This window comes from Mastigoproctus giganteus, chromosome 1 (assembly GCF_048544385.1).
Source record: "Mastigoproctus giganteus isolate SK-2022 chromosome 1, ASM4854438v1, whole genome shotgun sequence".
NCBI lineage: Eukaryota > Metazoa > Arthropoda > Arachnida > Uropygi > Thelyphonidae > Mastigoproctus > Mastigoproctus giganteus.
In genome coordinates, this window is record NC_143575.1 from 53,693,805 (window position 1) to 53,715,426 (window position 21,622).

Sequence of the window (21,622 nt, forward strand, 5' to 3'; positions counted from 1 at the left end):
TCCAGCAATCTCTGAAATACCCTGCATCTTGTTTTCCAGGGTGCTGCTCATTTCAATAGAAGCAATATTGAGTTATCTATCCAGTGTGCTATTCAGAGAAAGCAAGTTTTGCACTACTCAAAGGAGGAGTGGGGGGGGAATCAGTTCCTAAAAAGATCTGGTTTTTGGACATCCAGATTTCAGATGTTCTACCCACATTTCATTCAAATCCAAAATAATTAACGAATTAATAACTAAATATTTTGCTATCTTTTTTTAGACTTGATAAACAAGATTCTACGAGGATTTGAGAAATGCCGCAAAATTGTTAAGTAGAATTTATTGCATTAGAGGGTTTTGCATTGGAGTACACACTATTGGAATTTCTATAATGTAATTTTTTAGCATAATAAATTCTACTTAAAAGTAAATTCTCATGATTTATTAGTGTTTCTTTTTATTAACAATAACCTGTACTTTATAAACAGAAAAATATATCAAAATGGGAAAACTTGGAATTGGTTTTACTAATTAGCCTGCACTCCTATGATGAGAGGGTGTGGTGAAGTAAATTAGAAAACCTAAAGAAAAGAGAAACTGATAGCTACTGTATCTCAATTCTCTTTTTTCCCACTGGAGCTTATTGCTTATTTTAGCTTTTGGCTGGGATTCTGCTGTTGTTGTAGTGTCTCCTGAGAGAGAGAGAGAGAGAGAGAGAGAGAGGTCACTACTGTGAACAGTAAATTGTAGTATAAAATTCAAATTTTTTTATACTATAATTCCAAATTATAATATCAAATTCTGCATGCAGAGATGGGTCAATATGTGAAACATTCATTTATTCATTTGCCAATGTTTCTTACATTAGATTAAAGAAAACTTGGATTTTGAAATGTGGTGACTAGTATTTGCATTGCATTCATCTTTACAAAGTATATGTCTCTCATTTCTGCTGCTTGTGTTCACTCTTTTGTGGTCCCCCTCTCCATATCAGCCACATTACTTTCTCAGTTATTTATTTTTAGTAGTTTTGTGGGAAGCCAAAACCGTGCTCCTATTATTCCCACTAGACTTTGTTATGAGGTTTTTTTGTGTTGCTCTTGCACTTTTCCCTGTGTTTCATACACTGAAGAAGGCCACAAAATATTATCCACAGAATTTTTAAAATTTCTACTAGTGTTTACAGTTTTAAATGGATCGAGTGATGGTATCCACTCAATCCATTTAAAACAAAATGGATTGATTTTCAAATCCTCTTGGTGTCCTTACTCTTTCTTAGGCAGCACACATAATGGGACATAAAATTGTAATAAGATGGCGACAGGTTAGATGTGTGAAAATTTGCTTTCAGCTAGAAGTAATTGATTGTTGGAACAAACTATTGGAAGTGGGTAGCTTGAATAAATTTAAGCAAAAATTAGACAAATTATTAGAGGGGATGGACAGATAAGTTGGGTAATTATTTATTATTATTTATTTTTTTGCTGATTCAACATAAGCTTGCATCATTTGCCATCTTCTAATGCTAATAGTACTGCACATAGCCATGATATAATAGTGAAAGTGGTAGATATCAGCCTGCCCAGATTTAATGCTCTACAAAATCACTCACTCACTGTGCTTCTTAGTAAACATTGCATTCTGCTCAATGAATGACTGGCTGAATGCAATGTTTAATAAGAAGCACAGTAAGTGAGTGATTTTGTAGAGCATTAAATCTGGCCAGGCCGATATCTACAATTTCTGGGGAATAGATGGCATATGCTTTCAAAGTCAACAGTAGAAGAAGCCACAATAATGTCAGTATTTTCTGTTTATTGCACTATTCTATTGTTTTCTATAACACCAAAATAGGATTGTTTTCTTTTATTTGAGCCTTATTTAACGACCAAAACTGGCCTTATTCCTGAAATTCATCATAGTCCACTTGATAAATTTATTCTTTCATTATAAAATTTTAATGCAGGCAGTGTAGCCAAATTCAGTTAAATTAATATTGAAACTTGACTAAATTTGTATGAATAATTAACACAATAATGAATTAATGAAAATTAATGACAATAATGAATTAATGAAAATTAATGACAATAATGAATTAATGAAAATTAATGACAATAATGAAATAATAAATTCTTATTTTTTAGGTTGTTTTTTCCACCTCCTTATTTTACATCTTATGTGCTAGTGGAGAAGAGTACAAACCTATAGAAATGTTTACCAGCTTGATGCCTTCTGGTGGCAGTGTTACCAAATTAGGATCAGCAGTTGAAGAAGCTGTGAATGGGGTATTTGCAGCCTCCTTCAAAATGGCAGCTTTCTATGGTCTTTACACATGGCTAATTCATACACTATTTGACGTCAAGATTGTATATATTCCTTCAGGTCAGTGCACATGAAAAGATTTAAAAGCAAACCAAAAAGTATTTATAACAACTTCACCATACATTTTTTGGTGAAAAACATAAAACATATTTATTTGTGTTTTTACCATTTTCACTTCATTATTACTGAAACCAGTGTAAATCTTGGTCTCTGTAAGATTTTTAAGCATCATATCATGACTGTAAATTATGTATATATTTGTAGGTTTTGCAAGTTGTTTGGATGAAAAAACCAGGAGTAAATTTACGTTGGTGAATCTACACCCGAGACTGGCTAACTAAATCTCCTAAGTGTAAAAGAACTTGAACATGTTCCTCGGGTCAGTGACAGAATGAAACCACTATTTAGGCATCTTACAAGATGCAATCAAAAAGTTTGGGACGTCCTTTGTATCTGGAAATTGTAGCGGCATAACAAGTAGCAACTTATTGCAACATGTTCAATAAGTTGAAACATGTTCACTGACTTATATAGTTATAGTAATGCATACATCATCCATTTATCTGCAATTAGTCTAAATTATTGCACATTGAATAGGTGTTTTATTGTTTGTTTCATTGCCTTTTAAATGAGTGGTTTTACTAGGCAGCAAATTTTGTTTTCACATTAGGAAAAGTACAGCAGAAACCTGCAGCGTGTAAAAACAGCTTTTGGATAAGATACTGTGTGTCATTTAAAGACTTTTCAATGGTTTGTAAAATTTAAAGAGAGCTGCTCGTCTGTCATAATGATCCTCGTTTGGCTCACATTCACTAATCACAAAGAGGGGTGAGTTCTCACTTATCAGAATCTTTGCCAATGTCCTGCTGTTGACCCACACTTGCGTTTCTTCCATAATTATTAGTGATAAATCATGGGTATATGACTGTGACCTGAAAGCAAAAGCATTGTCCTCACAATGGAAGATTGTCTTTACCAAGGCCCAGAAAAATAAGTCAAGACAATCTTAATCAAATACAAAGATAATTGTTATATTTCTTGACTTACAGGGCATCGTTCATTATGAATTAGCATTAGCATTACAATTAGAGGCATACAATGCAAGAAAGAAAGTTTATGAAGCATCAGCCAAAAAAAAAAAAAAAAAATACTCATTTCATCCCTCCATTCGTTCTAAATGCCTGTCCAGCTCAGCCTTAAATTTATTTTGGTTATTAACTTCCACAACAAAAGATGGAAGCCTGTTCCACCAATCAACTACTCGCTGGCTAAAGGCATTCCGCACGTCTATTTTACAACTATCTTTCCTCAGTTTGAAACTATTCCCCCTCTCAGGTTTTTAGTCTGAGCAAGAGGAAGAATCCCATCAGCATTCAGTTTGCTCAACCCATTCAAGGCCTTGTACACCTCAGTCAGATCACCTTGCAGGTGCCTACTCTCCGGGCACTTCAATTTGCAGAACTTAAGCCTTTCTTGGTAAGAGCACCCCTTTGTTCCTCTCACCAATCTTGTTGCCCTTCTTTGTACTCGTTTAAGCAACTCTACATCCTTCCTAAAATGAGGCCTCCAGACCTGTACACATTACTCTAGGTGTGGCCTGACCATTGCCTTGTATAACAGGGTAATCACCTCCCTGTCCCTTCTAGCAAAATTCCTATATATCATTGACAAGACTCCATGACCTGCCCTGGCAGCCCGTCTGCACTACTCGGCGAACTTCATATTTGATTGCACAATTACCCCCAGGTCTTTTTCACTTTCCACTTCTCTGAGTGTAGTATCACACAGTACGTTTCTTAGGTTATTGCTATCCATATGCAGTACTTTGCATTTGTCAATGTTAAACTTCAGTTGCCACTTCTCAGCTCATTTTACCAACTTATCTAGATCCAGTTGGAGTAGCATACTGTCTTTACTGTCGTTAACAACCCTGCCAACCTTTGTATCATCTGCAAACTTGGACATTAAACCCAATATACCTTCATCAATATCATCGATAGTTATACAAAACAGCAGTGGACCCAACACCGAACCCTGAGGAACTCCACTAATAACATTTGTCCATGAAGAGCAGTGTCCATTGATTACCACTATCTGTTGTCTCCAACTCAACCATCCCTTTATCGATTGTAGCAACTTACCCTTAATGCCATACCTCTCCAACTTGTACAGTTGTCTTCCATGTGCAACAGTATCAAAAGCTTTCCTGAAATCCAAGTATATGATATCAAAATTATTTTTGGCATTCAGTTCCTTTGTGACCACATCATAGTATCCAATCAAATTGGTCGGTCAAGACCTCCCTTTAAAGGCACTCCGTAGCCGGGTGGGCAGGAGCAGCATTGCATAGCACACGCTTCTTAATTAGACTGGGGTTTGAGCCCGTGACCACCAAATATGGAGGATGCAGAAAGGTCAGGGAATGACCACCGTATATCCCGGAGCAATATGGCCTTAGTTGCTAATGTTGCCAGATTCCATCCTCCGAACATTGCACTAGGATTCAATGAACTTCTTTTACCAGACATGGCATTTCTTTATTCTATTAAATTAAATACTTTATAACACAATTGACAAAAACTGCACACAAATATCACCATTATTATTTAATTTATTAATAGCACAATTAATAAAAAATGCTAGCATAATAAATTTCCAACACACTTGTAAATAACGTAAACAACAACTAACCGAATGGTTCACTGCATGGACCTTTACTACCCGCATCCAAGAGTGGTTACTTTGTGGGCGGGAATCTTTCTCGTCTCTGATACGGATGTGCTAATTGCTGATTGCCTCAGATTGTCCTAAATCACTTGAACAGTGGATAGCACAGTATGATGCCGATAAATTTTGTCTGACGATTTTAAACTTTCAATTTATAAAAAATTTGCAAAAATAAACAAATAAAAATAAAAATGACGTTGTGGTCAGTGATCGGTGCAAATCGGACCAGCACAAAACGAGGGCTACTTGTGTGTGTATATACAGGGTGTCTCAAAAATACACGACATAACTTCAGGAATGAGTTCCTCATACGTAGACAATAAAAATATTTGATATCTACATAGTTCCAGAAATGCTTGGTTCCCGAGCTATTAACCAGAATGTCTTATCTCCCGCAGGTGATTTCCTTCATCACAAGGTACTGACAGAATCTGGTGGTTTTCCATTCCGACCATGTACTCAAATCAGGAGCAAGTGACCCCATGTACTTCCAAACAGACTCACATGGCAGGCGTACAGAAACTTTCTGGAAAACAACATGCCTGACTTCTTGGAAGACACGCAACTGATCATTTGTCAACAAGCACACTTCATGCAATCTAGCCCGCAATTACCTAAATCGAAGGTTTCTTGGTCGGTGGATAGGTAGAGGTGGACCAACCTGGCCTCCACGCTCATTGATTTAAACCCACTAGATTTCTTTTTGTGGGGCCATTTAAAGTCATTGATGTATTCGATTTCGGTAGCTGATGTGGAAAATCTCCGCAATAGAATTGTGGCAGGTTGTGAGACAATACGAAACATGCCAGGAATTTGGCATCGTCTTCACGAGTCCATGAGATGTCGATGTGAGGCCTGTATTCAGACAGAAGGTGGACATTTTGAACAATTACTAAAAGGTGATGTGAACAGTTAAGTGTCATAGACAGACCTTCAAAACTCGGAAACCAAGAATTTCCAGAACTATGTTGATATAAAATATTTTTATTGTCTACATATGAGTAACTCATTCCTGAAGTTATGCCATGTATTTTTGAGACACCCTGTGTGTGTGTGTGTGTGTGTGTGTGTGTGTGATTTTTGTCCGTGAAACGGTGGTCACCGTTTCACAAACCCCCGGAACTGGACTATGGACCCCCCCATGGGTGCATGGCCCCCAGTTTGGGAAACGCTGCCCTAAATGACATGCCCACTGATTGTCACAGCACTAACTCTAACCATTTTGACACTAGGGTCTCCTGAATAGGGAAACTTATTTTATAACCACCCAGTACATAGCGTAATTTACATATAAGAGATCATACTATTATAATCTTTAAACAGGCACTAAGAAGAAGCTCCTCCTTTACTCCCACTCTTACAATGCCTCCATTGGAAGGCACCTGAAGGTAGTTTCCAGTCCCTTCATCAGTTGCTTGCCATTCCAATGGCACTTCCTGCTTTGGGCTTCAAAGGATATAATTGCCTTAAGAACTCTCTCTCTATCCTGTATATGTTATTGGTGGGTTGTCATCAAATCCTGGCTGTAGCATCAGCTACTGTGCCTCTTTTGTGGCTGCTTTCATGCTGGAGTTCTTCAGACAGGCATGATCACTGTTAGTGTGTGATGCATAAATAACTAGCCTAACTCCTAACTTGCAAATCTCTGCAGGGAACCTTTACCTCTTCTTTCACTGGGTACACATCTTTCTTATTTGTTTAATGAGAAATAGATCCTGGCAACAGCTAGTGTCCATCTTGCATGGACTTCTCTAAAATTGACCCTAAAGAAGGGCAGATTTTTATTGTCATCATATCTAATGGTTGAGAATTTTAAGCCATTATTCTATCAGAGAGTCAGTTGCTTCTACCAAAAGATGATATAAAATGCACAATTTGAAACATTTTCTGTTTTTAAATGTGCTCAATTCAATTGAATGATGCACAAATCATACCACTATTTCTCACAATCTTTTTGCCACATCTGTTGGGTAGGTAAGATAGTTTATTATTTTCATTTCTATATCAAAGTATATTTACATCTTGTAATTAACCATTTAGTATGACCCACTTGTATTCTGAGTTGTTTTTGTATTGGCACCCCCCCCTTAGGGTGCCAATACAAAACCTAGGAATGAACTGGTCTGTAATGCTGGTGAAGGCTCAAAGTCAGAAGCAGCAGATATAGAATTGTATTTCACACACATGATAATCAGTTTTTGAGTGTCTGTGAGGAAGAATGAGTCAGCATTGAGAACTTTCTAACTTAGAACTTGGAATGATTGGCGAGGGGGAAGTTGCATAGGTGCCTGTATCTCAACAACAGCCAACATGGTTAAGACGTCCCATTTCGTGGTATCACAAGTCTACTGTAATTAACTCATCATTGGTTGAACAACCAGCCAAATGGCACATGTGGAATGACCATGTGTGATTGATGCCTGTAATGAATGTTGTTTGTCTTGTCATGTAACACAGCAGCAATGCTGCATGGTGGCCCAACTCAACCACCCAGTACAATATAGGAATTGCAAGACCAATATCCACATGGACTACTATGCACTGGACATTAGCTTGTATAGGATATGGCAGTCAACAGCTGTGACAAGTACCCAGGCTCACTGCGAGACACAAGAAACTGTGCCTCGCATGGGCACATTAGCACCAACACTGAATCACTGATGTGGAAAGCTGTTGCCTGATCTGATGAATCCCATTTCCAACTCTATCATGCTGATGTGTGTCTGCATTTGGAGAAAGAAACATGAGGCCATGGTACTTGGATGCACTGTTGGTGTTCAGCAGGCTGTAGGTGGTGGTGTTATGGTTTGGAGACTGTTTTTGTGGCATGTTCCAGGTCCTCTGATCACCATTAATCAGTGGCTTGATGGGAATGCCTACACCAACCAAATACACATTTGTTATAATAATGTATCTGGACAATTCCAGTGTCTATCAACAAGACAGCATGCCACACCACAAGACTAGACAAGTTTCTAACTGATTTCAGGAACGTGATAAAGAATTTTCCATCCTGCTGTGGCTGCTTAACTAACTCAATCTTACACTAATTGAGCTTCTTTGGTACTTACTAGAAAAGGACATTTGATGCTACAACCATCCACCTGACATTGTGCGGGCATTACTAGACACATTGTGCAACACAAAGGTAGCACTACCACAGGACGCCCTCCAGCACCTTGTTAAACCATGCCAAGATGCATACAGGCTGTATTATAGGCAAAACATGGCCCCACCAGGTAGGTGTTGCTAATGCAAAGCTGACTCTGTGTATATATAAATTTTGCTTCCTATAATCACTACTGATTTGACGATATAATGGACTATGAGAAAAAAAAACTGCTTTAACCACACAAATCAAACTGCTTTAATAAATACAAATGAACCCTTTCTAAATATACTCTGGTTTTGATTGAATATGTTTACTGAAATATGTATTGGTGTCTTCAAATTCAGCATTCTTGGGTGACATGAAAACATTTTAAATATGTGTTCCTTATGTATCCATAATGTTTTGTGGCCATCTTTGGAAATATTTTGTTACTCCAGCTACAGTTTCTTCATTGATCTGTTCACAGTTCTTAAAATTTCTCACTTGAGTTTGTGAACTGCACATGGTTTGTTTTCACAGTATTCATTTATACATAAGTTACAGCTTACATAAGAAGCAGCAGCCTTGTGGGTTCATATGCCAGTAAAGAATTTACATGGGTTGAAATCTGTTACCTCTATAGAATTATAAACCGGAAAAAATAATGAAAATCAGTTGTTTTAATTATCTGTGTAATAATGTTTCTCTTTCTCATATACATTGAGTGACCACTTGATTAGGTATACCCTTTTCATGAAATGGAGCACTCCTTCAACAGCATCATGTGTTCATGCCATGCAATAAAAAGCAGTTAGGCAGATACATAGCAATGCTGTATGTATGCAGTTCATAACAAGGTGAAAGTTACTTTGAATGTGACATAGTAGTCAGCACCAGATGAACTGGTATTGGTATAAGTATCTTGGAAACTGCAGCTCCACTGGGGTTTTCATGTATGACTGTATTAAGATTGGCCTAGTAACTAAATAACGTTCAGTCAGTCATGTGATTCAGTCATTCAGTGGTGAGAAACAGCTTGTTGATGCAAGAGATGGAGGCTAACAAGGTTTGTGCAGGGTTGTTATCTGGTTTTTAGGAGCATTAGCAACTAAGGCCATATTGCTCCGGGATATGCGGTGGTCATTCCCTGACCTTTCCGCATCCTCCGTATTTGGTGGTGACGGGCTTGAACCCCGGTCTAATCAAGAAGGCTATGGAGGTGCCGTTTGTGCAGGGTACAGAAAGGCTACAGTCAGTTAACCAGTACAACAGTGATAACAAAAGAGGCATTTCAGAGTGCATGCCTTGTTATGGTAGCCACTGGGCATGCCTTGTGCATGCCCAGTTCAGCTGACAACTGAACTGGGTTCCACTCCTGTCAGGAAATAACAAGAAGGTACAGTTACACTAGGCTCAGAACCACCAACACTGGAGGATTGGAAAAACAGTGTTCCAATGAATCTTGGTTACTGCTGTTTCATGCTGATGGGAACTCCAGAATACAACAAAAACAGCATGAGGTCATGGATCCATCCTGCTGTATGTAGGATGATCCATGGACAGTGCAGGCCGGTGGTGGTGGTGTGCTGATGTGGAGAGGGTTTTCATAATGCCTGTTGGGCATCTAAATTCTAGTGGAGCAACTTGGATACCACAGATTATCTGGAAATTGTTTCTGACCAGGTGCTTTCCTTTGTGGTTGCAGTATATGCATCTGCAAATGTACTTCCAACAGGATAATTTGCCCTGTCACAAGGCCAGAACTGTACAGAATTGGTTCCAGGAACATAAGAGTAAATTCAGTCTACTGCAGTGAGTTCTTAATAGATCTGCAGCCATCCAATTTTCAAGAACTGTTGGAAGCAGTTGAATCAACATGGACCAGCATCTCAGTGGCATGCTTCTGACACCTTAAGTCTGTGCCATGATGAATCTAGACTGTTCTGAGGGCTAAAGAGGGACTACTCTATTAGGTAAATATACTTAAAGTGGCCATTGAGTGTATTTATGTGGTAATATTTTTAGAGATTTAGTAATAATATGTTTTAATTTTGTTCATTTTAACAGTTCTTGCAGCACTCTTTGGTACAGTTCCTGTTTTAGGTGCATACTGGGCTTGCCTTCCAGCAGTATTAGAATTATGGCTGGTAAATGGTCAGATACTGAAGGCAGGTTTGATGTTAGCCTGCCAGCTGATACCAACGTCCTTTGTTGATAGTGCCATGTATAGTGAGATAAAAGGGTAAATCTTTTAAAAATTATTTTTTAATGTTTTTTCTTTGTTGTTTTCAGTTTTTTTAATCTTTATTAAATATAAAAGAATTTCTTTAATTCTTGATGCTGAGATAACTCTGGGCGATAGTGTTCTTGTGACATTCTTCAAACTCATCACAGAGTTACACACATCAAAGAAATTCTCTTATGATGAAATGTCTGCTGTATTGGATTTTTTTTGGTATTTTTTATGCTAAAATTATTGACTAAATGGGTGGTATAAGTTGAACTTTCATGAATATTTTATTATATAGTATTGGTGTAGATACATCATAGTTAACCCATAAATTTGAACTACGTAAGTAGTGTAGAAGGCATCGTTTTAATTGTATCTCATATTGTGGTTGCCTTCACAATGAGATAGCAGTATTGTCCGACGAAAATCGCTTAAGTCGAATTCGCGTAAGTCGGGGTAAAACTTTGCATATAAATACATATAATTTTTTTTTTTTAATTGGGACCAAGGACTAAAACACTAGTTTAGAAGAAAAATATTTAATAAAATTGCAGTTATTTATACATATTAATACAAAATATGTATTAAAAAAATAAATGAGTTACGTCAAAAAGTTATTTCGATGTCGATGGCTTCATAAAATCTAACAAATTCGTCTGATGACACAGCGCCTTCTTTTTTTCACGCAGAATTTCTTCGTAGCAAGCTAATAATTTTTTTATTCCTTGCTTTGTAGCTATAATGCATTCTTCATTGGAGTCTGTGTTCTAAAATTTTTAAGCCCTTTTCAATTGAGCTGAGACCTTCTGTCAAACTTGCAATTGTCATGTGCTTTTCTGGTGGAACTGGGTCTGAAGTGTCGGATACTTCAGTGGCGCTTTGCTCATGCATCTCTATGATCTCATTCATTGTCAGCTCCTGACTATGTGAATCCAACAGCTCGTTGACATCATCACCATTGACTTCCAAATCTAATTGCCTGGCAAGATTAACAACTTCTTCTATCACATGAGCGACATGATCAGTTTCTGGCGTTGTTTTCGTCTCGTTTTTTTTTTAAAAAAAATGGACAAAGTTTCTTCCAGACACCATTCAATGTTTTTTTGTGAATTTCATCCCAAGACTCTTCAATGATTCTTACGGCATCTAAAACATTGAATTGTTTCCAAAAGTCTTTAACAGATATCTCACTATTTTGTCTCATAGTTTCATTCACACGTGCAAACGAACGCCTCGTGTAGTAAGCCTTGAATGTTTTGATGACTCCTTGGTCCATCGGTTGAAGCAAGCTGGTTGTGTTTGGAGGCAAAAACACAACTTTCACACGTGGGTTGAAATTAATTAGGATGGCAGGAGGGTGACCGGGTGCATTGTCAATAAGAAGCATCGCTTTAAATGGAATCTGTTTAGACTTGCAATAATGTTCGACTTCGGGTATGAAGTGGTGACCAAACCAGTCCTCAAAAATGGAAGCTGTCACTCAAGCTTTATGATTTGACTTCCAAATCACTGGTAAGCTAATTTTAGATATAGACCAAACGAAAAAATTAAGAACCGCGTAACTCTGAGTTCGCGTAAGTTGGGGTATTACTGTACTTAAAATAAATGACGCTTCTCTAGTAGAGAAGACTACTGTTATTTATTTTCAGAGGATATCACCACCCAGACGATCGTTCCGAAGCTATTGGGCTTCTTCATCAGTGGGCGGGCAGGTACCCTGGTAATACAACATGCCATCACGGTTGCAAAGTTATATCCACAATATGAGAGATGCCAAAGGGTGTTGGTAAAAATGTAATTTGAAAATGAAATGCACAAGGCATAATTCTTATGGGTTTTGGTAATTAACTATATAGTAAGTAGTGTAGAAGGCATCGTTTTAATTGTATCTCATATTGTGGTTGCCTTCACAACGAGATAGCAGTATTGCACTACTTCAAATAAATAATGCTTCTCTAGTAGAGAAGACTACTGTTATTTATTTTCAAACGATACCACCACCCAGACGATCGTTTCGAAGCTATTGGGCTTTATCATCAGTGGGCGGGTAATACAACATGCCATCACGGTTGCGAAGTTATATCCACAATATGAGAGATTTTTTTTTTTTTTTTTATGAAAACCCCAAACACGAAAGGTATCAAAACCTATAGTACTTAGTACTGTGCACGGGTTGAAGGAGAAGTATGGGGGGGAGGTAGAACATGCATTGAAGAAAATGAAAAATCGGAAAGCCCCGGGGGAAGATGAAGTTACTGTAGAGTTGTTAAAATTGGGAGGAAGAGACATAACACAAAAACTGGCAAGGCTCTTCACAAAGTGCATTAGAAAAGGTGTGATGCCTAAGCAGTGGAATAATGCAATCATAGTTTTGCTGCATAAGAAAGGAGATAAATCAGAAATTGGAAATTATAGACCAATTAGCTTGTTCTCCCAAATCTACAAGTTGTTCACAAGGGTCATTACTAACAGATTAGAAAGAATACTTGATGAGAATCAACCGAAAGAGCAAGCTGGCTTTAGGACAGGATTCTCAACTATGGATCGCCTTCACGTAATATCACAGCTAATGGAGAAAGCAAATGAATATAAAACACCATTATGCCTGGCATTTGTGGATTATGAAAAGGCATTTGACTCCATACAGCATAAGGCAATGTTTCGGGCACTAGAAAGACAAGGCATAGATACTCCATATATTATGATTTTGAAGAAAATATATGAGAGTGCTACATCCTTTATTAGACTAGACAAAGACAGTAGGAAATTTAAAATCGAGAAAGGAGTTCGACAAGGAGACACAATATCTCCGAAGCTGTTTACTGCTGCCCTTGAGGAAGCTTTCAGAAGATTAGACTGGTCGCAGAAAGGAGTCAATGTGAACGGAGAGTACCTAAACCATTTACGATTTGCAGATGACATTGTGGTCATAAGCCACGATCCCAAAGAATTAGAGGAAAATCTTAATCAGTTATGCACAGTTAGTAAGGATTTTGGACTAAAGATGAATATGGCTAAAACAAAAGTAATGATGAACAAGTATGCCACAGAAAGGGAAATAATGATTGAAGGAGCAGTAATTGAACAGGTGGAGTCATATACTTATCTGGGACAAGTTATTAGCTGTAATAATGATAAATGGCTGGAAGTCAAGAGAAGAATAAATTTTGGATGGATAGCATTCAGGAAATATAGTCACATACTGAAGAGCAATATCCCAGTTTGTCTGAAACGTAAAATAATGAATCAATGTATACTCCCCACCATGACTTATGGAAGTGAAACTTGGGCACTCACCAAAAGAATGGAAGAGAAGCTAAGAACTACACAGCGAAGAATGGAACGAATTATATTGGGAATCAGACTGTTAGATAAGAAGAGAAACACATGGATTAGGCAGCAAACTCAAGTAAAGGACATTCTTATCAAAACTAAAGAACTAAAATGGTCTTGGGCAGGACACATAGCTCGAAGACATGATGACAGATGGACTAAGAAAATAACAGAATGGTACCCAAGAGGAGCTAGAAGAAAACCTGGAAGACAAAGGCGGAGATGGATAGATGAAATTCATGAGTTTTTGAGTAGTAAATGGATGGCCAGTGCTCAAAACAGAAGGAACTGGAAAGTTGCTGGAGAGGCCTTCATCCTGCAGTGGATTGAAAATGGCTGATGATGATGATGATGATGATGGGGGGAGGGGGATGCCGGAAACTTTGCTCTAGAGACTAAACATGGGTTTCACCACTTCAAGCCTCCAATAAGCAAAGTGGTGGTATTTCACCGGTTGATGAAAGTCTTCTACCACCTGAAATACCAAAGGGTGTTGGTAAAAATGTAATTTGAAAATGAAATGCACAAGGCATAATTCTTATGGGTTTTGATAATTAACTATATACTCAAATTACATTTTTAATAATAATTTTACTTATTACATTTTTATGATAATAATTATTACATTTTTAAGATAATAATAATTACATTTTTAAGATAATAATAATTACATTTTAATATAATAATTAATGAATTGTTATTAATTTGGAACCAACATTTATAAACAAACTGTATCTGACAGAAAGGGGAGCTGAAGAGTTTTACAGATTCTGATTTTTAAGAGTGGCAGGCATGAAAATGCTTTCATAGCTGTTAGAAAAAAGTTGATTCTACATTCTAATATTTCAAATTGATTTATTGCCCAGATAAAATTGTCTAAAAATTTTATGTTGATAGTTCCAGAAGTCACTAATGTGATTAGTTCCAGATGTCACTGTAAAGTAATCCTTAATATATATATATATATTAATGATTACTTTTCTGTAAGAAAGAACTTTTACTGTGATGCAGACTTAATATATAATTAATTTAGAACTGTATTGTTCTCATTATGGTCAAATAGCTCCAAGAATTTCTAAGTAAATAAACTTTTGCTTCACATTACATATACATTATTAGGCAAATTTGCTTTTTTAAGTTTTCCCTTGTGTCACTAATTTAAACTAAAATAAAGATATTTTTATTATTATTAGAAAAGATTTATGTTATTGATATCTTTATATTTACTTTCAGGGGAGGGCATCCATATCTTACAGGCTTAGCTATTGCTGGTGGAGTGTTCTGTTTAGGATTTGAAGGTGCACTTTTTGGTCCTATGCTCCTGTGCTTTTTGTTTGTGGCTGTGAATATGTATGGTACTGTCATGCAGGAATCATCTTTAAATGAAAATGATATGAAAACTTCAAGGTTTACTTTGAAGAGGTAATATTCTAATTGATAAACAAAAATGGCTATTTTTTAATGATTTTTGCTTGCATCATTGCTTTCCAAATATATTAATAACACCATACAATGCTGATTTTTCTCCTTAATGTATAGTTGTGCAACATTAGCATATTTTTATGTGAGAATGTTTTGTTACCCACAATTTTTTTTAGAAAAGTTCATCTATGATTTCTTTGGAACAAAAAATTGAAATGTCACATCTCAAAAAGATTCCATTAAAAGAGTATGAAGCTTTCTGCTACTGGCTAATATGACACTAAATATTGCTCAACTATTGGCTAGGTTAGGAGATTGCTTTGTTGGGCACTGATTAGTTTAAAAACCACCATATCAAATTCATGCATCAGTCTTTTTGCTTTCCTACTGCCAGTTGAATGTTAGTTTTGATCTTGTGGCTGCCCTCTGGTGTACTGCAGAAACAGTTAGTTATTTAATGTTCCACAAAGTGGCTCTCAAAAGTATATTAATAATCATGATTCACTGATTCACTTTGTTACATGTGTGGGGATTCTGACTTGGAAATACCTAAAACATGTTTTGGAGGTCAGGATAAAAGCTGGCCTCCCCACTAATGTTTTGTTCATACATTAATTGGAGTATTTGCATTTATTCATCAGTGCCACTTGCCATCCCTATGGTATTAGCTGTTTATAAATGCTAAGAACATCGGAATGGCAAGCCCATTTTTAAGCCTATTTTAACTGATGTAGCTGAAAGCTGGGTAAGAAATCAGTTGAACAAAAATTAAAGTCTTCAGAAATGAGAGTTTTAAGGAAAAATAAATGGAAATAACAGATGGAAGAAGCAGTGGCAAGACTATGTTACAAATGAGAAAATAAGAAAAAATCTTGGAATAACAAATAATCATTCAAAGGTAAGTGAAACACATGTAGGACACTTAACCAAAGCTTTCTACATGGGTGTATAAAAAGGACAGGAGAAGGGAGATTAGCTAAATAGATATTTGAAGCAAAAATGAATGGTTATAGCTCAGAGGCAGACAAAGAGGAAGGGTGGATTGATGGTGTCAAGCAAGCATTAGAAGAAAGGATTTACTCTGGCCATAGTTAAAGGTCTAACAGGAAATAGGATAGTATGGAAGGTTGAGAGTCCAGAAGGACCGAGTATGTACTGTTACAGTCAACTGTACATCCACTGGTTATAAAAAATTCAGATAATGATGAAGAAAAAGAAGAAATTCCTAAAATAAATAAGTGAAGCAAAAATCCAAGAGGATATTTTTGTCTGCCAACAAATTCAACGTTGAATGGCATGTTAAATTAAATTTAAATAGCAGCACAGAACTACGTTGAAATGGCCAATGACAATTTCTGAGGTAATATTACAGCAGAAAATTATGGTACTGTTAAATAAGTGCTGGATAACTTTAAAAAAAATGAACTCCTGTATCTTTCAAGATGCATTTCCTGCAGTTACATATAGATTTTTTTTATCCATTAGATCTGGATTTTCCACATCAGATATTAGGTATATCTGGTATGAAATGTGCAACCAGTTAAGGTGGAATCCAAATATGTTAGCTAACAATACATTGGCTAACTTGTATTGTTACTCATTGATCAGAGAATCTCCAAATATCAGTTTTAAAACAACAAAATTTAACAAAAATATTTTGTATTTAATTTTAACATTATTAATTTTTAGATTGTCAACATTATTAATTTTTCCTTTTTCAACATTATTAATTCAAGTAAAATTTTATTTGTACAGTATATCCTTGTTAATTCAATATCGGATTATTTTGAAATGCATAGACAACTAATAAAAATGGGTTTTATATGCCTTTTATATGGATAATTTGCATTGTGTATAGTGAAGTTAGAAATCTGAATTGTCAGTTGCTTGTCTGCTTCAAAAAGACTGCCAAAATCAAGGCGCCTCCGTAGCCAGGTGGGAAGGAGCAGCAGTGCGTAGCACACGCTTCTTGATTAGACCGGGGTTCGAGCCCGTCACCACCAAATACGGAGGATGCGGAAAGGTCAGGGAATGACCACCGCATATCCCGGAGCAATATGGCCTTAGTTGCTAATGCTCCTAAAAACCAAATAACAAATAAATAACTGCCAAAATCAACTACAGTCAAGAATCATTATGCAGTATTATCTTTAAAATTTGCATTTTTATCCACTTTCTTGAAAATTTACATGCATGGGAAATTCACGTACCTCTACCTCATGCTACAAGCACACAAATTGAAAATGTTATAGCCACAATATTGTGATCATTGGCTAATGATCCAAAATATGCAATTTTTCTATGCTGGCACTTTGTCACTACATATCCCGTAGCCGAGTGGGCAGGAGCGGGAGTGCAGTAGCACACGCTCTTTGAGTAGACCGGGGTTCAAGCCCCTGACTGCTGAATACGGTCGATCTGCCAACCCGCACTGGACCAGCGTGGCAGATTATGGTCCATTTCCCTCAGCATGAATTGTTGAGGAGGCTTCCACCCTGCAATGGGTTGATAATGGCTGCACTTTACTTTTTTATGCACACTCAATAATAGAGAGAATATCAATGAATGTACTTTAGAGAAAAAATACTGTTACATTGAGGATGAAATATACAGTGGGCGCAACTTATTCATCACTTTGGGACTCTGCTAAACTGATAACAATAACCGATGAAACAAGAATGTGGCTGTTCAGCATTGTTTATTGATGAAATACTGGAAATGTATGCATAAAAAGGTGGAAGTGGACAGAAAGAAAACATTAAAATCAGGCAATGTAGAATAATTTAATTTGACTATCTGCTATTTCTTTGAGAAAGTCATCAATAAAAATGAAACTGTCATAATGTTTCTGGAAATCCATACAAACCATTAAAAACAGATGAAAAAAATATTAAAATCAAGAATTTGAAAAAAGTTAATGCTTTAATGTAAAACAGTCACTTTGATAGGAGTATAGATACCATATTTTCTTAACTGTATGAAGCAACATCAGTAGCTACCATGCAATGTGTTGGAGTTAAAGATCACATTACATAAATGACAAAATTATCTGTGATCACAATAAGCAGCATGCGCTATATATATAAAATCAAGTGTAGCATTAGACAACTTGTGGTGGTAGCTGTACAGTTTGAGAGAACAATGCAAGACTTGTCTTTTCATTCAAATTTTGCCTGTTTTATAAAAATGAATGCAAGTTGTATTATATACAAAAATATTATCATCAGACAGGCTTAGAGGCCCCCCGCAGATGGCCATTCAGCCCTTGTACTAACAAGCACTGATTCACCATCAGTGGATGAAGGGGGGGTTGGATCACATTACAATTAAATAAATAACATTTTATTTCTCTTTTTAGAGAAGTGTTATTTATGTGTAATGTCCCATTGGGCAACTCTTAAGTAGCTGTAAAATTTGAGAGGTCAATGAGTTTGAAAAGACTTTGTTTCATTCAAATTTTGCCTGTTCTATAAAATATGGATTCAAGTCCCTTTTTATTTTTGACAAGTGCTGATTTAACTCATAAGATAGGGACATTGAAAGACATAGTAAGTAAACTTATACAGACCTGAATATAAAACTTCAGGTCTGTTCTAAATACTTGTATCAGCTTACTTAGGTTTAATACAGTTTAAGTAAAAACTACTTGTATTTCATAAGTAATTTCAAAATGAATGGTTTCTGGTTTCCAGTGTAAGAATGTCACTTGAAGATTTTGATTTATTTGTATAGTAAAATATAACAAAAAAAGATCGAATAGATAATTTTTTCAAAATTATCCATTTACAATAACACATTAGCAGTTATCCTCTACTTGTTTTGACAGTTAATGCATCTTCACAACAGAATTTTTATATTTCTTGTTTATCAAATTATATCAAATGTTTGGTTTCCCTACCTTAGAAACTGCAATAGCATATATTTAGTTCTCTAAAATATATACAGCCCATTGGTGACTCAGACCAGTATAAGGAAGATGCATGTACCACACCAATTAATTGTTCTTATATTGGCATGTAGAGGCAAGATGATTTTGAGAGGGGTTTAATGTTGGAAAAATATATTGCATGACTTGTCAATTCATGCAGTTGCTGACAGCCTGTACCATCCAAAGTTGACTGTCGGTGAGGCTATCATAAAATGGAAGTGTGACAGACTACCCCATCTAGTAAAGTACAGGAAGACTAATGAAGCTCACTCCATATTACCAGGGGTAGGTACTGTGGAGTGAGTTTCATAAAAGTAGTACAGCAGTCTTGTGAGACATCCCTGCAAAACATTAGCCAAAAATTTAAGACATTAACAGGGATTGAGGTCTGTACAAATACACTATGCATGGAGCTCTTCAGCTTCAGTTTCCATGGGCAAGCAGTATTGCATAAGCCAATCACCACCAACTGAAATCAGCAGTCTCACCTTGCATGGTGCAACTAATGCTGTAATTAGTCCATAGTAAAGTGGAAATCTGTTCTATGAAGTGATGAATCTTATTACACCAGGCTACACTACACTCCATTCTGGATTAGATGGGTGGGTGTGGAAGACACCTGCTGCTGTGCCTACAATGAAGTTTGGACTAGGTGGGATTAAGGTGTGAGTTGTTTGTTATGGTATGGACTAGGACCTTTAGGTTGTACAAGGGCCAATAAACACCAGTCTACCTTAACATTTTGGACAATTCCATGCTTCCTATGATATGGCAGTTCTTGGCTATAGGCCCATGTTTGTTTTGACTAGAGAATGCCCTATGCCATAATTACTGTTCAAGAATGGTTCATGGATTCATGGACATGCATGTACAAAAGTTGGAATGGTGTGGGCATTGTCTTGATTTGAACCCAAAGGATTGAACTGGAATGTTAGGTGAAGCACCAACGTGTTCCACATTGGTAGCTCAGCTAGTTCTGTTCTGCAGGAGTGGAGAGGTATATCTGTTGCAGTGTATTGTTTGGTGGAAAGCCAACCCAGGAGGCACCTCCGTAGCCAGGTGGGAAGGAGCAGCAGTGCGTAGCACACGCTTCTTGATTAGACTGGGGTTCGAGCCCGTCACCACCAAATACGGAGGATGCAGAAAGGTCAGGGAATGACCACCGCATATCCTGGAGCAATATGGCCTTAGTTGCTAATGCTCCTAAAAACCAAAAAACAAACAAAACAACAAACAAACAAACAAACAGCCAACCCAGGAGGGTGGAGTGTGTCAGTGGCCAAAGAGGACTGACATGCTATTAAAGTGAGTTTCATTGAAGTCAATGTGAAACTGATGTGTGTCTGGATAATCTTTTTTTGCAGGAGAATGTATATAATTAATGCCAAGTACAGATATTTTTTATTTTAGAGGTACAGATATTTTCTTTTAGCCAGTGAGTCATTGATTGCTGGAACAAGTTGCCTTCTCAGGTAGTTGAGGTGGTAGTTTGAATGAATTCAAAGGTCAGCTGGATAATTAACCAAGTGAGAAAGGAAGCACTTAATTTGTATTTTCTTATCTACTTCAGGTTTTTTTTTTTTTTTTTTTTTGGCCAGTGCCGCAAAAGCTGTTGGCTTTTTTGCACTATATTGTGAATGCTATTACTATTTTAAAAAGTTAAAATTTAATATATTTTCTTTGGGTGAGTTCTCAAAGAAAATCAGTAATATATTTTTTAAATTATTTAAAAAAAAATTTTTTTGGTACATACAGTTATAATTAATAATAATATCAAAAATTAACAAAAAAATAATTTAAATTAATAAAATAATAAAAATAAAAAATATTAAAATCAAAAGCTTTGTCCAATAATACAGTAATAGGAATAACACATTTTTTAAAGATTTTGTTTTATTCATAAGATAAACTAAGAAAAAAAGCAATTAACGGAAATTAAAATATTGTATAGTATATATTTTGATATATACAATATTTTAGTATCACAGTAAAAAGAATTACAATCTTAATATAAAAGGAGATGTGCAAACCATTAAATTTTTAATAAATTAATCTAATTTAAAGAAGAATCCAATGTTGCTTGCACAGTTTTTGCGCTATATGCATTTTTAACTACAGCAGAAATATAAAATGCATTAGTTGTTTCTTTATCAATGTTACTGCAGGCCAGCACATTCTCTGTTATGCTCAATGCATTTTGGGCATCTTTTTAGATGGCAGTGTCTGTGTTTCTTTACTTTTGCTGTTGCTGTTTTTATTATATTCATAACAAAAACATCATCGTTTTTCTTGTTGCTCATCAACTCTTATGGTGTTGGCATTGCTGTGGTAACATCATTATCCACCTTAACAAACTCCTCAAATTTGCCAACAAAATCCATATGCTTCTTCAAATTCCCTGATTCCTCAATGATGCTATCACATTAGTCTGCTGGACCATGTTTTTCAATGATATTCTCTCCAGATCCACTCTTTCAGGAGCAGTTGATTATTACACTTGATGCAATACTGCCCCAAGTAATAACAAGATTACGGATAGCTTTCAAGACATTCCAATTTGGCTGCAAATTGTTCCCTCCTATGTTGCTAA

General features: G+C 36.3%; 1 protein-coding gene across 2 annotated transcripts in view; it reads left to right on the forward strand.

Moving 5' to 3' along the window:
• LOC150090803 (transmembrane protein 245) overlaps nt 1-21,622 on the forward strand; it is a 148,081-nt gene that overhangs the window by 113,988 nt on the left and 12,471 nt on the right. For both annotated transcript variants that reach the window (XM_090380143.1, XM_090380135.1), the window contains exons 10-12: nt 2,124-2,361; nt 10,187-10,361; nt 14,916-15,104. In XM_090380143.1, the coding sequence (XP_090236269.1) occupies nt 2,124-2,361; nt 10,187-10,361; nt 14,916-15,104 (602 nt within the window). The remainder of the gene's footprint in view (nt 1-2,123; nt 2,362-10,186; nt 10,362-14,915; nt 15,105-21,622) is intronic.